The 14,162-nt window shown below is 48.2% G+C and overlaps 1 protein-coding gene across 1 annotated transcript; it reads right to left on the minus strand.

Moving 5' to 3' along the window:
• Positions 1–5,656: 5,656 nt before the first annotated feature.
• On the minus strand, positions 5,657–8,606 carry LOC101762047 (protein IQ-DOMAIN 1). Its single transcript, XM_004968456.3, has 5 exons — positions 8,249–8,606; positions 7,211–7,501; positions 6,876–7,103; positions 6,653–6,790; positions 5,657–6,569 (listed from the first exon to the last, which is right to left on the minus strand). The coding sequence occupies exons 1-5, from the start codon at positions 8,315–8,317 to the stop codon at positions 5,967–5,969; spliced, it is 1,329 nt and encodes a 442-aa protein (XP_004968513.1). The 5' UTR covers positions 8,318–8,606; the 3' UTR covers positions 5,657–5,966.
• Between the last annotated feature and the right edge of the window lie 5,556 nt (positions 8,607–14,162).

Raw genomic sequence — 14,162 nt, forward strand, 5'->3', positions numbered from 1 at the left:
GCAGCAACAGCATTCGGACTCCTACGCCTCTGGTCAGTTACTTTGATTATCTTACTTGAGTCTTAAATCTTTTAGTTTTGATACATTTCTGGGTTCTTTAGTATCAGTGTTGCTCGTCTATCCGAAATGCTGTTTCAAACCTACCTACCTCGTTCCAAACATCGGAGAGGGGGAACATGAGACCCCCTCCAAACACCCCCTAAGGTGGGAGAGATGGGAAATTATTTTCAATTGGGTGTCCAACTACTTTTGGTACCCGATGTTATGTTTTTTTATTGTGTGGAATGGCTATTTGACAATAAAATTCAACAACTTATTAGAGTTATAGGATATGATAAGATTATTTTTTGAGGATATTACGATCCATCAATGAAACCTACAAGGATTCCTCTGTAATCCTACTAGAAAGGGGATAAATCCCCATTACCAGCAAGGAAGGAAGAAGATGGACTACTACAAAGATTCCCATGTAATCTTACTAGGACTCATACCATGTAATCCTACTAGTACTCCTACCTTTTAACCCACTGGTAATCACGCCCCCTCGAGTATATAAAGGAGGGCAAGGGTCTCTAGATCGGTAGACCAAGACCTCATAGAACCATAATAGAGGACCAAATCCTCAACACCAAATAATACCCAAGCGCAGGGCGCAATATATAACACCCCAAATAGGACGTAAGATATTACGCTACTCTGGCAGCCCGAATCTGTATAAATCTGTATCTTGTGTCCTCGCTTTTACCTTCGAGTTCCAGATCTGACGATCCCCCACCAACCAATCTAATACATCGGGATACCCTTGGTAGGTTGCCGGGTATAAAATACCAACAACTGATGAAGCCGCGTTGACCAAGATTTACTACTGTTGACCATGATTCCGGAAACCGATGGAAGACTAGGCGGGCCTAGTCCGAAGCAAAATCAACTCCACCAAATAAGGGAAAGTGTGGAGATTTATCTTTAGTAGTTTTTAGAAATAGTTGTAATAGTCATGTCGTAGTCAACTAGGATTTTAGCTTGCTCCAGTATATAAATATAAACTCATGAGCCTTGTAACAAAGAATCATCAATCAATCAATACAACCTCCTAGCGTGCAAGGATGCATCAGCTTCGATCTCGGGCGAGCTTGTAAGTACCGTCGCCCGGTCATTACAACCTTTATCAGAACTTTCTAAGTTAAATCTTATTCCTGATATTGTCGTGTGGCTAGTTATCGACTTATCTTGAATTGCAAGTAGAACTTTCTAGGCTTTGTCCAATATTCTGCTTGTTTTTGACGTTGCTCAAGTTATCGAACGGCTTAGATCTGGTTAGGTTGTCTTCATCGGCTCCCTTGCCTTGTTTAAACATTCACAGTTATCATATCGTATCGGCTGGTAGACTGTGCATGCTTTTACTACTTTATATATGCTAGGTCCGATATATGCTAGGTTCGATAGATCTTTACCCTACCTCTTGTATTGCTAACTGCCAGGCCTCTGATATCGACGCGCTACCATTGAGAGCCGATGCCTCGGTCGAGTCTTATCTGTATCTCACGGAAGCATGATGACGTCATTGAGCTGATAGGGGAGCATGCGAGGCCTTGCTGCTGCGAGTCTGTTTGTTTAGATTAATGAGTCGAAGTTAATACCCTCTCACCGTGTTACCTTATCTAAGTTCAATTACACGATCATGACTAGATTTTATTACCTTAATAGGCTTGTAGGCAGTAGGCAAGAGGTCCTTGGTGATTGTGTTATAGTCTTTTATGTAGGTGATTGTGTTATAGTCTTTTATGTTGTCAGGTTAATACCCTCTCATTCGTGTTACCTTGTCCGAGTTCAATACACTTATTAAGACATTAATTAAGATCTGATAATGTATCTGGCTTGCGTACAGTCAGCATCGGTTGATCGCGGTTGCTATGTTCTGATCTTTTAAGTTAGTAGATTGATGCCAATGCCCTATCATTCGTGTTACCTTTTCTGAGTTCAATACACTTATCAAGACATTAGCTAGATCTGTTAGCTTATTTGATAAGCATGTGGTTAACAAGAGCTCCCCTTTTATGGTTGTGGTGTTACAATGCTTTATCTTAGTCCATCGGCTGATATAACCGATGGCACATGCCACTAATGTTCCATTCATTTGCATCGCATGCTTACATTAAAATAATCGATTCACTAATATGCAAAGGAAGGATATGCAAAGGAAGGAGGGGAGGAGACGGTACCTTTGGCAGGTGCTGGACAGAGCTGCAGGACTGCAATGATGACAATGATGTAATCCGGGGAAGGGTGCACCCCGGCAAGCACGCCGCGTCCCCCGTGGCGGTGAGAAGGGTCGTGACAATGCGGGCTCGCATGGCGCCGTCAGTGGTCCTGAACTCAGTAGCACACCGGAACTCCAGCCCGAGCGCGGCGGCCGCGGAAGTAGGAGAGGAAGCAGCCCATGGTGACGCCGGAGTTGAGGAGAAAATCTAACAGAGCGCACGTACAGTCGGCGGAGCCGCCGCCGCCGAGGGTTTGGGCTAGCTAGGGTTTCGGGATCGGGGCGCAGAGAGGATGGGGGACGACAGCGGCACAGGTATGGTGATGGAGGACGGGCGGTGTCGGTGGCTTGGATCGGGGCGCGGAGAGGATGGGGACGGTGGTGGCACGGGTTCCGCGATGGAGGATGAGGGCGGTGGCGGCTCGAGGGAAAAAAAAGAGAGAATGAGAAAGAGGGGTACCGTGAGGGTGGAGTGGAGGGGGAAAACGGGAGGCCGACGCGGAAAAAAAAAAGAGGGTGGAGCGATAGATGGCGGACCGAAAGACGTTTGACCTACAACGTTCTCAGTTTTGGATTTTGTCAACGAGGAACTCAATTTCATGGAAAAATTGAAGAAAGATAAGTTTTGTCTATAGCATCGATGCCTTCGGATGGTCATCTTGAGATGATATGACTTGCTAAAGCTCTACCCTACTAGGAATTTAGTTTAAAACGCTAGGGTTTGCCTTACTTTTCACACCCCATGCATGTATACGTGGGCACATTGCTGCTCTTGAACAACTTTGATTATCGAAGAGAGAAGAGAGAGCGTGCGCGTATTTTATTTCATGATCTCCATATGTTAATATTGAATTGTTATATCTAGACGGGTTCTTGTAGTTCAGTCGGGGCATATGCTCCTTGTAGGTTTTTTTTTTTTTGAAAAACTATGCTCCTTGTAGCTGTAGGGTTAAGTTTTGAGCAAACGTTGGTTCTGCTCTCTCCAATTGTGATTAGAACTTGAACATGTGCAACTTTTGATGACCATACCCCATTCAACCATATCAGTCAACCTGCATCGAAGTTGCAATGTTCAATGTTTCCATGCATGTTTTTTCTTGTCTAGTCATCTCTTCAAACCAAAATAGGCTCTTCAAACATGTAATTCTCTGAAGCGATTCACCGTTGTGTCCTTGAGCTGACGCGATTAATCGTCTACGATGGCATTGGCAACCCAGTTATCTTCTTGTTCCCTTCGCCATTTCGCCCTCTGAAGTCTGATGATCTCTTCGGGGGTGTTTGGGAGGAGGGGGCTAAATTTTAGTCCCCGTCACATCGAATGTTTGACACTAATTAGGAGTATTAAACCTAAACTAATTTCAAAACTAAGTACACAACCCCTAGGCTAAATCGCGAGATGAATCTATTAAGCCTAATTAGTCCATGATTTGACAATTTGGTGCTACAATAACCATTCACTAATGATGGATTAATTAGACTTAATAGATTCATCTCGCGATTTAGCCTAGGGGTTCTGCAATTAGTTTTGTAATTAGCTTATGTTTAGTCCTCCTAATTAATATCCGAACATCCGATGTGACAGGGTTAGAGTTTATCCCCTCCTCCCAAACACCCCCGAGTGAGACGGATGCAGGCATGCCTACTGCCCTGCCCCACTCAATCAATGGCACAACTGCAGGAGAGCTTCAGTTTTCCTGCTGGTCCCACGCCCGTTTGTTGCATGCTCATGATGAACGAACAGGCGCTCAGCAGTCAGCATGGAGCTACAGCCATGGCATTATCTTCTTCGCTGAGCTGCCTGTAAGCCCGCAACCTCCAGTGTGTTTACTGTCTCCTGACACCCACCAAGGTGGAGTGGAGTAACATCGCCTGCCAAGTGCCAACACATTTGGAGACCTCATCTATGGTTTGAAAAACTTGCCTAGACGCAGCTGGAGTAACTGCTCGGAGCATCAACAATGTTTGCAGAGTTTCAGACTTCAGAGCGTAGAAGTTTTTCTGCAAAACTTTTCATCCACGCTGACCAAATTCTGAACACCAGGTATTGTGTTCGTGTACCCAACCTTTCAAAACTTCCAGCGCTTCAGGTTAGAGTAGATCCAAGAAAGCTTTTCAGAATGACTGAGATTTGACCTACTATTAAGTGCTGAGAGCAGTGCAAATTCATGAGATCTTGATTGTTTAGGGATCTTGGTTGTACAGGTTATAAAACTTTTGGACCCTCTGCTCCAATCCAGGCAGTATGTCTGGACCCAGCAGATACACTCATTGACTGACCCCATAGCAGGCTAATAAAGTGGTCCTGAAATTTGCGGTGAGATTCTGATACCTGGAGCATAGCATAATCAATGCACTTTCAGTATGGATATGAGGAATCCAATCAGTAATTTTTTTTCACCTTGTCAGTATGACTGTCATTGCATTGCATTCACAAGTCCAGGGCCTACCTACCCGCCAAAAAAAGGTCCAGGGCCTACCTGCAAGCAATCATGCCAATACTCAAGAAAGGTTTCAAATCTTGGCCACTAGCATGATGCATTGCATTGTCATCTCAAGAAAGAATAGAAAACACAGATAGAAACATGGTCCAATTGTCAATTTGCAAGGCCTTTTTCCCTATCTGAAAACTTCTTTGTTCTCTGAATTTCTATCTCTTTTCCCTGCAGTCAGCTGAATGAAACTATCTTGAACTTAGTCATAGTTGGAAGAAAAGATTATGTTCTTAATTTTTGTTGTATGTAGGTCTAGTCAGTTGTATAATTTTTCTTTTGCACGTGATGCATAGATCACTAGGTCTCTAGGGCCTTTGTTATCTGGGGCAACTATGCTCTTTGACCTAGACTTTGTCTTGTCTGTTTGTGGAAACATCAGCAGTTCAAGGAAGTCAAACAAGGCCAACCCTGTGTCCTGTCTGATTCCGGGCAGAATCTGTACTGGTCATTTAAGAGCAATCAGCAGTTTTCTTGGTAAACTGTCATATGCAGGGCTTATGTTATTCCTCAAAGCATGAGAATTGCACATTTTTAACCTAAAATAATCTGCTGCTGTGTCCTTGAACTTGGCAATAGCTGAGCCTATTACTCACTAAGCTCCAAATGAGCATGTGCCCTTTGACCACTGTTAACTGATATAAACTGTGGTCTTGCATACCACTAGCTAGCAGTTCACAAGTAGGATCACCTGTTTCCGTGGGCAAATAAAGTTTACTCACCTAGACCATAGTTTTTTTGGGCTACTTGTTCAAATGGATGTCCTTGTGGGTAAATACTTGGGTTTTGTTTCAGACATTAGTACCTAACATTTGAGAGTGGCCACATTCAGTGGCAAGATGGAAAATGGCCACAATGGTGTTTGTTCAGCACACTGTTTTCAGCTTCCAGTTAAGACCATAGCACAGAATTAATCATGGGAAGCCGAGGGACATGGTAAATTATCCCCCCTTTTTTTCACCAGCAATCAACACTTAGGAAACAACCCACAATGTTTTCTACTCAAAGAACTATCTTACAGAGACTCTACCAATGACAAAGTGACAATGACTGCTCCAAGATGGGGCAATCTGACTGACGTTGAACAATCAGACCAGCAACACACACACAACTCAACAATGCAGCACAGCGCCACTCAAGAATGTGGCAAGGCAACTGACAAACACCCTAGCAAGATGTAGGAGCCGGCTTCATCTCTGCATGGAGTTCCATGAACACTACTACACTTGAACGGCCTTCAACTCAGCGCTCATGCCTTTCCTATCCTCCGATTGCTTCAGCGTCGTCATTCTCTGGGCATTGCACGCCTTCTGCTTTGCCTTGATTGACTCTGTCATGCTCATGTAGTTGGGTCTTGTCCTGACAGTGTCCTCGGTCTTCTCCGAAGTTACAAATGTGGATAATGATATAGGGGTCGATGCGAAACAAGAAGATGACGATGCGGAACTCTCATCATTGAGTAATTCAGTGCTCAAAGATGAGATCGACTGTGCTTTGAAGCGTTGATGGTGGGTCTGTGAGTGTGATGCTCCTGGTGGCTTCGCGCAGACCCGCTTGCTGACATTGTTCTTGCGCACCTTCACTGAATTCGGCTCGGAGAAATCCCCAAGAACTCCGAATGAATCCTCGCAGTTTTTGGTTGGCCGGAGATCTGGTGAGCTGGAGTTGGTCTGGTTGTGCTCCTCCATCAATCTATTCTCCCATGGCCGTGCTGCCATCCACCTCTCCAGCCAACTCCAGTTGCCATTGGTCTTGTCAAAATTCTGATGCTTGAGCAGCATACCAGAGTGGTTTAACCGGCCATTACAGTTAAGCTTTGGAGGCTGCAGAAAAGAACAAAAAAGGTTCAGATCAAAATCCAAAAACACTTCTGCAGGATCATGCGAAGAGTATTGATGAATCCTACATTGCATTTCGCAGCGCCATCTAGCTGCTGTGAATATGAATACGCAATAGCTCGCTCGCGCTTGATCGCACCCTCCTGCCGCTTCTGCAGCTTAACCCTCACTTCTTCCAGTGTCCCCTGACTGTCACACCATCCTTCCTGAAAAATGAACAACATGAATCAGCAGTGAAACAGTGGTTTAATCTAGTAAGGGAAAGGGTTGAGCTGCAGAGAGGATGATGACCTCGGCTTCCCTGAGGATATCCATCTGGGTGCGGCGCGCCTCGAGCAGCTTCTGCACGGCCTGGCCCTCGGTGGACATGCGCACGCGGCGCGCCCGGATGCGTGCCTGCACCCGCACCAGAGCCTGCATGCACCGTAGCGTCACCGCCGCCTGCTTCCTCACCTGCCGGCCGCGGACAATCGCCTGGAGCCGTACGAGCCCCTTGAGCGCCCGCAGCGCCCGCCGAGCCTTCACCGATGCACAAGGGCAATAAACCCATCACAAATCCAGATCTCTTCGCAAGAAACAAGATGAATTTTTGAGTCTTCGAGAGGTGTTTGCAGAGATGCAAGTACCAGGAATCCGCGGAACGCGGTCTGGATGCGGATGGCGGCCCACTCTTGCCGGACGGCCATGAAGTCCCTCGCCGGGGCGCGGGCGACCGTGGCGACGGCGGCGGTGAACGGGTCGGCGGGGGCGGCAACCGAGGAGGTGTCGTCGGAGGCCTCCGACGCCGCCGAGCGGTGGCTGCCGCCTCTCGAGCCGCGCCACAAGGAGCCGTGGTCGCCGGAGGAGCTCCGCCACAGCTTCCACTTCCGCCCCTTGCCTCGCAATCCTCCATGGACAGAGGGGATTTGCAGCTTGTCCTGAATTGCAGTTTCAACAAAACTTAGAAGAAAAAATCTCTTCGATGAACTAAATGGGGGAACTCAGCATTCAGTCAAAAAAACGGAACCAAAGCTCAGATTTGCGGTACCATTGTGGGAAAAGATTTCGTGAACACTTATAACGGGAAAAAATATTAGCTTGGTGTAACAACACAGGAGACCATGATTTTTGTTCAGGACAACATAAATATGGTTTGAGCTAAACACAGTACAAAGTACACTTGTGAAGCAGGGAGGCACATTTGTGGAAAGAAATCAATGTACTAGTTGAGAGTATTCACACAAGTACGCAGGAATGAAAGAGACTTTTGGTGGCCATGGCGGGGTACGCTCAGTCTCAGATAACAGGCGTTGCCATTTCTGGAAGGCAAAACAGATCAACCCTGACGTTCTATATCTACTTTGGAAAGGAAAATAACAGAACTCCGAAAAGTTTATCCAAACAATCTACCAAGCACTGCACAAACTACATGCTAACCCAGCGAAAAATCATTTTTTTATGGGGAAAAAAACTGCAACGGCCAGGAGCATCAGGCATGGTGAACTGAAGAATGAGAGCTAAATCGAAATAAAATCTTTGCAAGGGTAAAACATTTTAATCTTTGCAAGGACGAAACGTTTTCGGAGACAAGAATCATCCCGGTAAAAGAAAACCCCCCAAAACAGGTGATAAAAATTTCATCCTTTTTTTTTCGACGAGAAACCAAGAACACCCATTCCCCTCACCTTGCCGTCTTCCTTCTCCGGCTTCTTGAGCCCTATCAGCGACTTGACCCACTTCCCGGACCCTCCCATCTGCTCCTCCTCTCGCCAAGAACCGCGGCGGCGGCGGCAACCGCAGGCGGCGGATTTCTCCCAAGAAGGAAGTGGTGGGCGACAGACACAAGAACACGCAGCGGAGCGGCACCCCACACTGCAGCAGCCTTTGGCAAGAACAAGAGCGAGGCGAGACAAATGGGCGGCGTGCGCGTGCTTTGGCTTTGCAGTGGGGGATAGGGAGGCGCTGTGTCTGGGTGGGGATTTGAAATTCGAAATGGAGGGAAGCGGTCAAGCAAGCGGAGCGGAGGAGCAGCGCTCAGCGCTGGGTCTGCTGCGCTGCGTATGCGTGCAAAAAGCCAGAGGGGGCTGTGCTGACAGGGACAGCTGCCGCTCCATTACTGCCATTGGTTAAGTAGGAGTACTCGTTAATCACTCCCGAGCAAATACAAAAATGATTGAGATTTACAGTTCCAAAAAAGGGGCATCGATGCGGTTGAAATTGGAACTTGGGGAGGAGCGCGAGAAGGATCCGATGTAAAATTTGTTTTGACCGCTTGTGGTAGTAGGAGCAGCAGCATTTCACATCGCATTGGATTCTCTTCTACTGTGGCCTTTTCTTTACCCTTTTGTTTGCTGCTGTTGTGTTGTGTCCGATGGATTTGCAGGGTGGTGACACACTTTCATAGGAATTCTTATTTTTTGACTGCTGGTAAAAAATAGGTTTTGCATCGAGAACCGCGCGGCTGGGCTGCAGAACAGCGAGGAGAACAGGGACTTGCACCTTTTCGTGCTCATTTCTTTCTCTTTTTTTTTTTCTTGGGTTCCTGGGAAAGCCTCGCGTGTGTTTGGGAGAGTGAGAGAAAAGATGGTTGGATTGGCGGTCTGGTCCATGGTCAGATGACTGTGCTCTGTGCCTGTGCTGAACCCGGGACCTTTTCTGCTGTTGCACTGCATTCCATTGCATTGCGCACTTCATCAGTGTGGTTTTGTGTGGGGACAGTCTGCAGGCTTGGACACGAGAGAGAGGAATGGATTACGATTTACGAATGGGTCAAATATTTTTGTTTCGCCTTCCCGGTTTGTTTCCACATGTCGTGTGACGTCCTACGTCTCTGTGCCTGTCAAGCGCCATGCCATCAGAAATTCAGAGCACAGGATTTGGAGAGACCGGCTGATTGATGGATAGAACAGAAAGAGTGGGAGTGATGTACTCCTTTTAAGGCCGTTGCAGTCACTACTCACTCTCTACATTTGCAAAAAAGAGAATAATCAAAGTGAGGGCAGCTTTGCTGCTTTGCAGGCCACAGTGGAATTCAAAATCAAACCGTGGTTGACATTCATATTTGAATTTGCACTTTATAGGCTTTTAGCAATTAGTATGCTTTTCTTGGACGGCTGTGTGTCAATTCTACACGGAATCTACCCAATCATCAAAGATGCTCAATGCAGAGACTCCTGCTTCTGTCCTTGACTGCAAACCATGATTTCCACTTGCTGAAGTTTAACCATCATCAACCTTATCTACCTTTGAATGGCAGTTCTTCTTCTGTTCATACCTATCTAGCTGAATATTCCCCCCTACCCTACCCAGAGAGAGAAACAAGGATGTTTGGTTTCTCGAGCTAAAGTTTAGTCCATGTCACATCGAATATTCGAAGACTAATTAGGAGGACTAAATATAAGTTAATTATAAAACTAATTGCACAGATGGAGGCTAAACGGCGAGACGAATCTATTAAGTCTAATTAATCCATAATTAGCAAATGATTACTGTAGCAGCACATTGTCAAATCATGGACTAATTAGGCTTAATAGATTTGCCTCGCCGTTTAGCCTCTATCTATGTAATGAGTTTTGTAAGTATTCTATATTTAATACTTTTAATTAGTATCTAAACAATCGATGTGACGGGAACTAAACACACCCACGGAGACACATCCAGCCATCCACACAAATCAGTCAGGCTTTGCGTCCCTACCCTACTCTGATCCGGTGCTCGCTCACAAATTCCTGGGCTGAGCAGGGCCAAATATAAAAAAGGCATGCGTGTACCTCCAAACCAAACGCACGCAAACAAAAAGCCTTCAGCGCTGCACACCGGCCTTGTCCGATAGCCTGATCATCCCCCATCTCCAGCACTTTGTTTTGTTGGCATCATTTCATTCGGGTATCATGAGCCTGATTTGAACAGAGCTACAGATCTGCTGTTGCCTATGCATGGCATGTCTGCTCCCTACTTGGAGCAGCACACTGTTCGCGTGTGCACGTCAGATCACCAGTTTCAAACTCGTTTAAAATGGACGTGGTTTGGAAACAAAATAATCCAGCAAGTGAAGTTGACAAAGGATTAGGCTGGAGCCTCAAGTCAAGGGAAAAGGAGTAAAAGGCATCCGTTCGAAAGAGATGGCAGCAAGCAAGAAAGGTTAAAGGGGAAAGAATATGTTGTTGCCATTTGCGTGCATCAAAGAGGATCTCGATGCGGATTTGAATTTCGGTGCGCCCTGGAGCCAAACAAACAACGCAAATGACACGAGAGCAGGTGGGAATTTGAAACCTGCGTATTGTACTCCACTGGAGATTTTGTAGTGTTGCGCTGGTGTCAAGGGCAAGATGCTGAATCTACGAAGGGTGTCGTCGACGTCATGGTGCCTGATGCGTATGCTGGGCCCCACAGCTACTTACTTGGGCGAGGCTGGGCCAGCACTATGCGGCCTGGTATGGATGTTGGGCCTGACAGTAGCTTATCGTTTTTGGGCCAGATTAATTGATGCCCAGGACTACCAACCAAACCACACATCTGTTTCGTAACAGACTTCTTTCTGCTTGAGGTTTCAAAATTACAAAAGGGAGTGCTAAGAAGATGAAAAGGGGAAGTGTTTTCTGCGTGTACTCCCTCCGTATAGGAAAACAAAGTTGTTTTGGACAAAGTTTGGGTCAAATATTGGAAATATAAATCATGAATAATTTTTAAGTTGTTGAGTTTGGAAATGTGAAAGCCATATAAATACTTTCATAAAAATATACATATATCACTTTTTGATAAATATTTTTAAAAAAATAAGGAGTCAAAGTAATGCTTTGGAGACCGTGTCGCTGTCCAAAACGACTTCCTTTTCCTATATGGAGGGAGTACAGGAGCTTGATTTCAAAAGGGCTTTATATACAAACTCCGGGACTGCTTGAAATGAAAAAACAGCAAAAGAAATAAGAAGATAAAAACACAAATCAAATCATGAGCTATTTCAAATCAAAAGGAGCTTTAAATTCACAGACAATCCATAAATAAATTCCTGCAAACGTGGGGGAAACATTCCTGCAAACGTGGGGGAAGAAATTCAGTGCAGGACGGCTGCAAACCACGAGCTGTGCAGCCCTGTACTCGATTGTTGCCGCGTGGATAGCCCACGTATCCAGTGGCAGACGACAGACGCGGCTCCTCCTGGTGAGACACGATTTACACGGCGCGCGGCAAAAAGATTTGGTGCAGGACGGCTGCAAACCGCGCTCCGTGCAGCCCCGCGCCCGATGATTGCCGCGTGGATAGCCGAAGGATCGGACGCAACCAACGGCGGCTCGCGCCCAGCAGAGAGGAGGATGTTTTGCGGCGGGCTCGGCCGAAGTCATCCGATGAGGCTCGATCTTGTCGTCCTGCTCCTGCCCGCCGCCGGCCGGCGCACCCCTCCCCTGATCCGCTCCGCTGACTCCTGTTACTGCCACGCCGTGTCCTCCTCGTCCTTGTCCTAGCCGTCCCCGCTGTGGCCGCCAGCCGACGCTGCCTGATCCCGCGCCGCAGGAAGTCTCCACCCCACCCCGCCGCTGCTGTTTGTTGTATCATGCAGGCTATTGTTTCAGCATGTTGAGCTTCTCGTGCGACGCCAGTATCATGAAGCTCCATCTTCCCTAACTCGTTTCCGGCAGAAAAGCGCCATTACAGTTTATAGTAGTCTTCTGGAGGGGTCTTCCCTTTACTGTTGTTATTATTATGCATTATGCGGTTTTTGAGCTTTGCTCACTTCGATTATTAGACAAATTCCATGCGTCCAGGTGACAAATAACATCATTGACTATCTCCTGAGCACACTTCTTAGTTCTTACTTCACTTGCATTAGTCTTATTCCTCTGCGTCCCACCAGCACAGTAGAAAGATGATGATCTTCTGACGCCACTACTTCAGAGTTCAGATAGTGAATAAGCATCCCACTTCTGACGCTACATGATTCGGCCTGTAGAACAAAACATCAATTGCTGAAGTACCTGATGGCGGATGTACCATACGTTTGGTCTCACGATCCAAGCGGAGGTAGAGTGTGGGCGTTGACGTGAGGGACAAGGGGTGCACCACGGACGACGCGGCTGCCACGGCGGCCAGCGGATGAGAGGAACGGCACCGAACAAGGTCGACTGGGCTGGCGGTGGCGGATTAGAGGAACGGTGCCGAACAAGACGACTGTAGCGGATGAGGGGGATGGCGGCGCCAGACGAGGCAACTGCGCCGGCTGACGAGGGGGACGGCAGCGGTCGACGGAGGCAACGTCGACGGCGGCGGACGATGAAGGCGATGCGACGGCAAACGGTAAGGAAGCAATTACATCTCGCCTGAGAGATGAGCCGCATGTTAAGCCGAGCTGAGCCGCATGCTCTCATCTTCCCTTCACCGGTGGCGAGATTTTGATTGGTTCACCGGCATGCCGCTGCGGCGCTGCAACATGCTCCTCCCTTCTTCGCCGGCAGCCCGGCATGCTCATCTTCCCTTCACCAGTGGAGTATAACACCGTCAGTCAGGCTCTAGTCCATGCTTGCAATGTTGTTATCATTTGTTCTACATCAGGAATCCATGCCAAACTGATATTCCGTGAGATGCCCCATGATGATCGGGTGCTGCTCGCTGCTCACTGCCACGGCGGTATCAGACGCCCAGGCAATCCTCGCCTTGGACTCCGCCGGCGCCACCATCTCCGTCTCCCGACCTGCCCGCGGCACTAACCACCCTTCGCGCCGCGCAATTTCTATCTTCCTCTGCGTCTCTGTCTTGTGGACACGTACATACAGGTGGCCCTTTGGGGTCGGCACACGCGCGCGAGAGGAAGTGAGACGGAGCTATGGCCTCTGGGACGGTCGGAGACCGGCGGCGGCCGGCGCTCCGGCGTGAAGCGGCAGAGGCGTTTCCAGGGCCGGCGAAGAGTGGAACGCCGAGACGTTCTTGTGGGAGTGTCGCGCTCGCGCCCACTTGGCCTCCGGTGCCGACGGGCTGCCTCGCGCCGCCTACGACGGAGGACGATCGGTTAAAGAAAAATTCGCTTCGCTTACACGCATGGCAGTGCTGTGCAATTTGCATTGCATTTGCAGAATGGAGACTGAAGATGGAAGCTCTCGTCCTCCTCGCAGAGCCAATCAACCGGCATTATCTGCGCATTGGAGAACTGGAGCCTGAAGATGAGGCAGAGTTCTGAGTTTGTGACGGACAAAAATGGCAGGTATGGACAGGCAATTTCTTCAGAGATCAGAGAAGCAGCATCTGTGGATCAAATCGTGCCCAAGCCTACACAACTACCGGATGCATGCCCAAGGCCGTCTGAACCCTGAACCGCCGCCCGGACGGAGACCATGAGCGCTCCGCGCTCCGGCGGAGAACAAGGCGGACCCCATGACGGTCCTGAGCGCGAACGCCGCGGCAGTTGAGCAGAGCCAAGGGAACGAAGACCATAGTGGACACATGCTGCGGCGTCGGAGGGCTCCCGAGGAGACAAATGTGGACGCCCGAAACGCGGCGGCGCTCCGGCGAGCCCGCGGCGTGCGGAAGGAGGCGACCCGGGGGGTGGACGGTATTTGAGATACCGTCCGGGTGGACGGTAAATGAAATACCGTCCACCCTGGTCCCTCC

This window comes from Setaria italica, chromosome V (genome assembly GCF_000263155.2).
Source record: "Setaria italica strain Yugu1 chromosome V, Setaria_italica_v2.0, whole genome shotgun sequence".
NCBI classification, from domain to species: domain Eukaryota; kingdom Viridiplantae; phylum Streptophyta; class Magnoliopsida; order Poales; family Poaceae; genus Setaria; species Setaria italica.

What these genes read in the sequence shown, in the direction of transcription:
- LOC101762047 (XM_004968456.3), bottom strand. Translation starts at nt 8,317, where the DNA reads ATGGGAGGGTCCGGGAAGTGGGTCAAGTCGCTGATAGGGCTCAAGAAG. An exon ending in CGGAGAAGGAAGACGGCAAG is followed by an intron (nt 7,502 to 8,248) that starts GTGAGGGGAATG and finishes ACTGCAATTCAG; the next exon opens with GACAAGCTGCAAATCCCCTC. An exon ending in ATGGCGCTGCGAAATGCAAT is followed by an intron (nt 6,570 to 6,652) that starts GTAGGATTCATC and finishes TCTTTTCTGCAG; the next exon opens with CCTCCAAAGCTTAACTGTAA.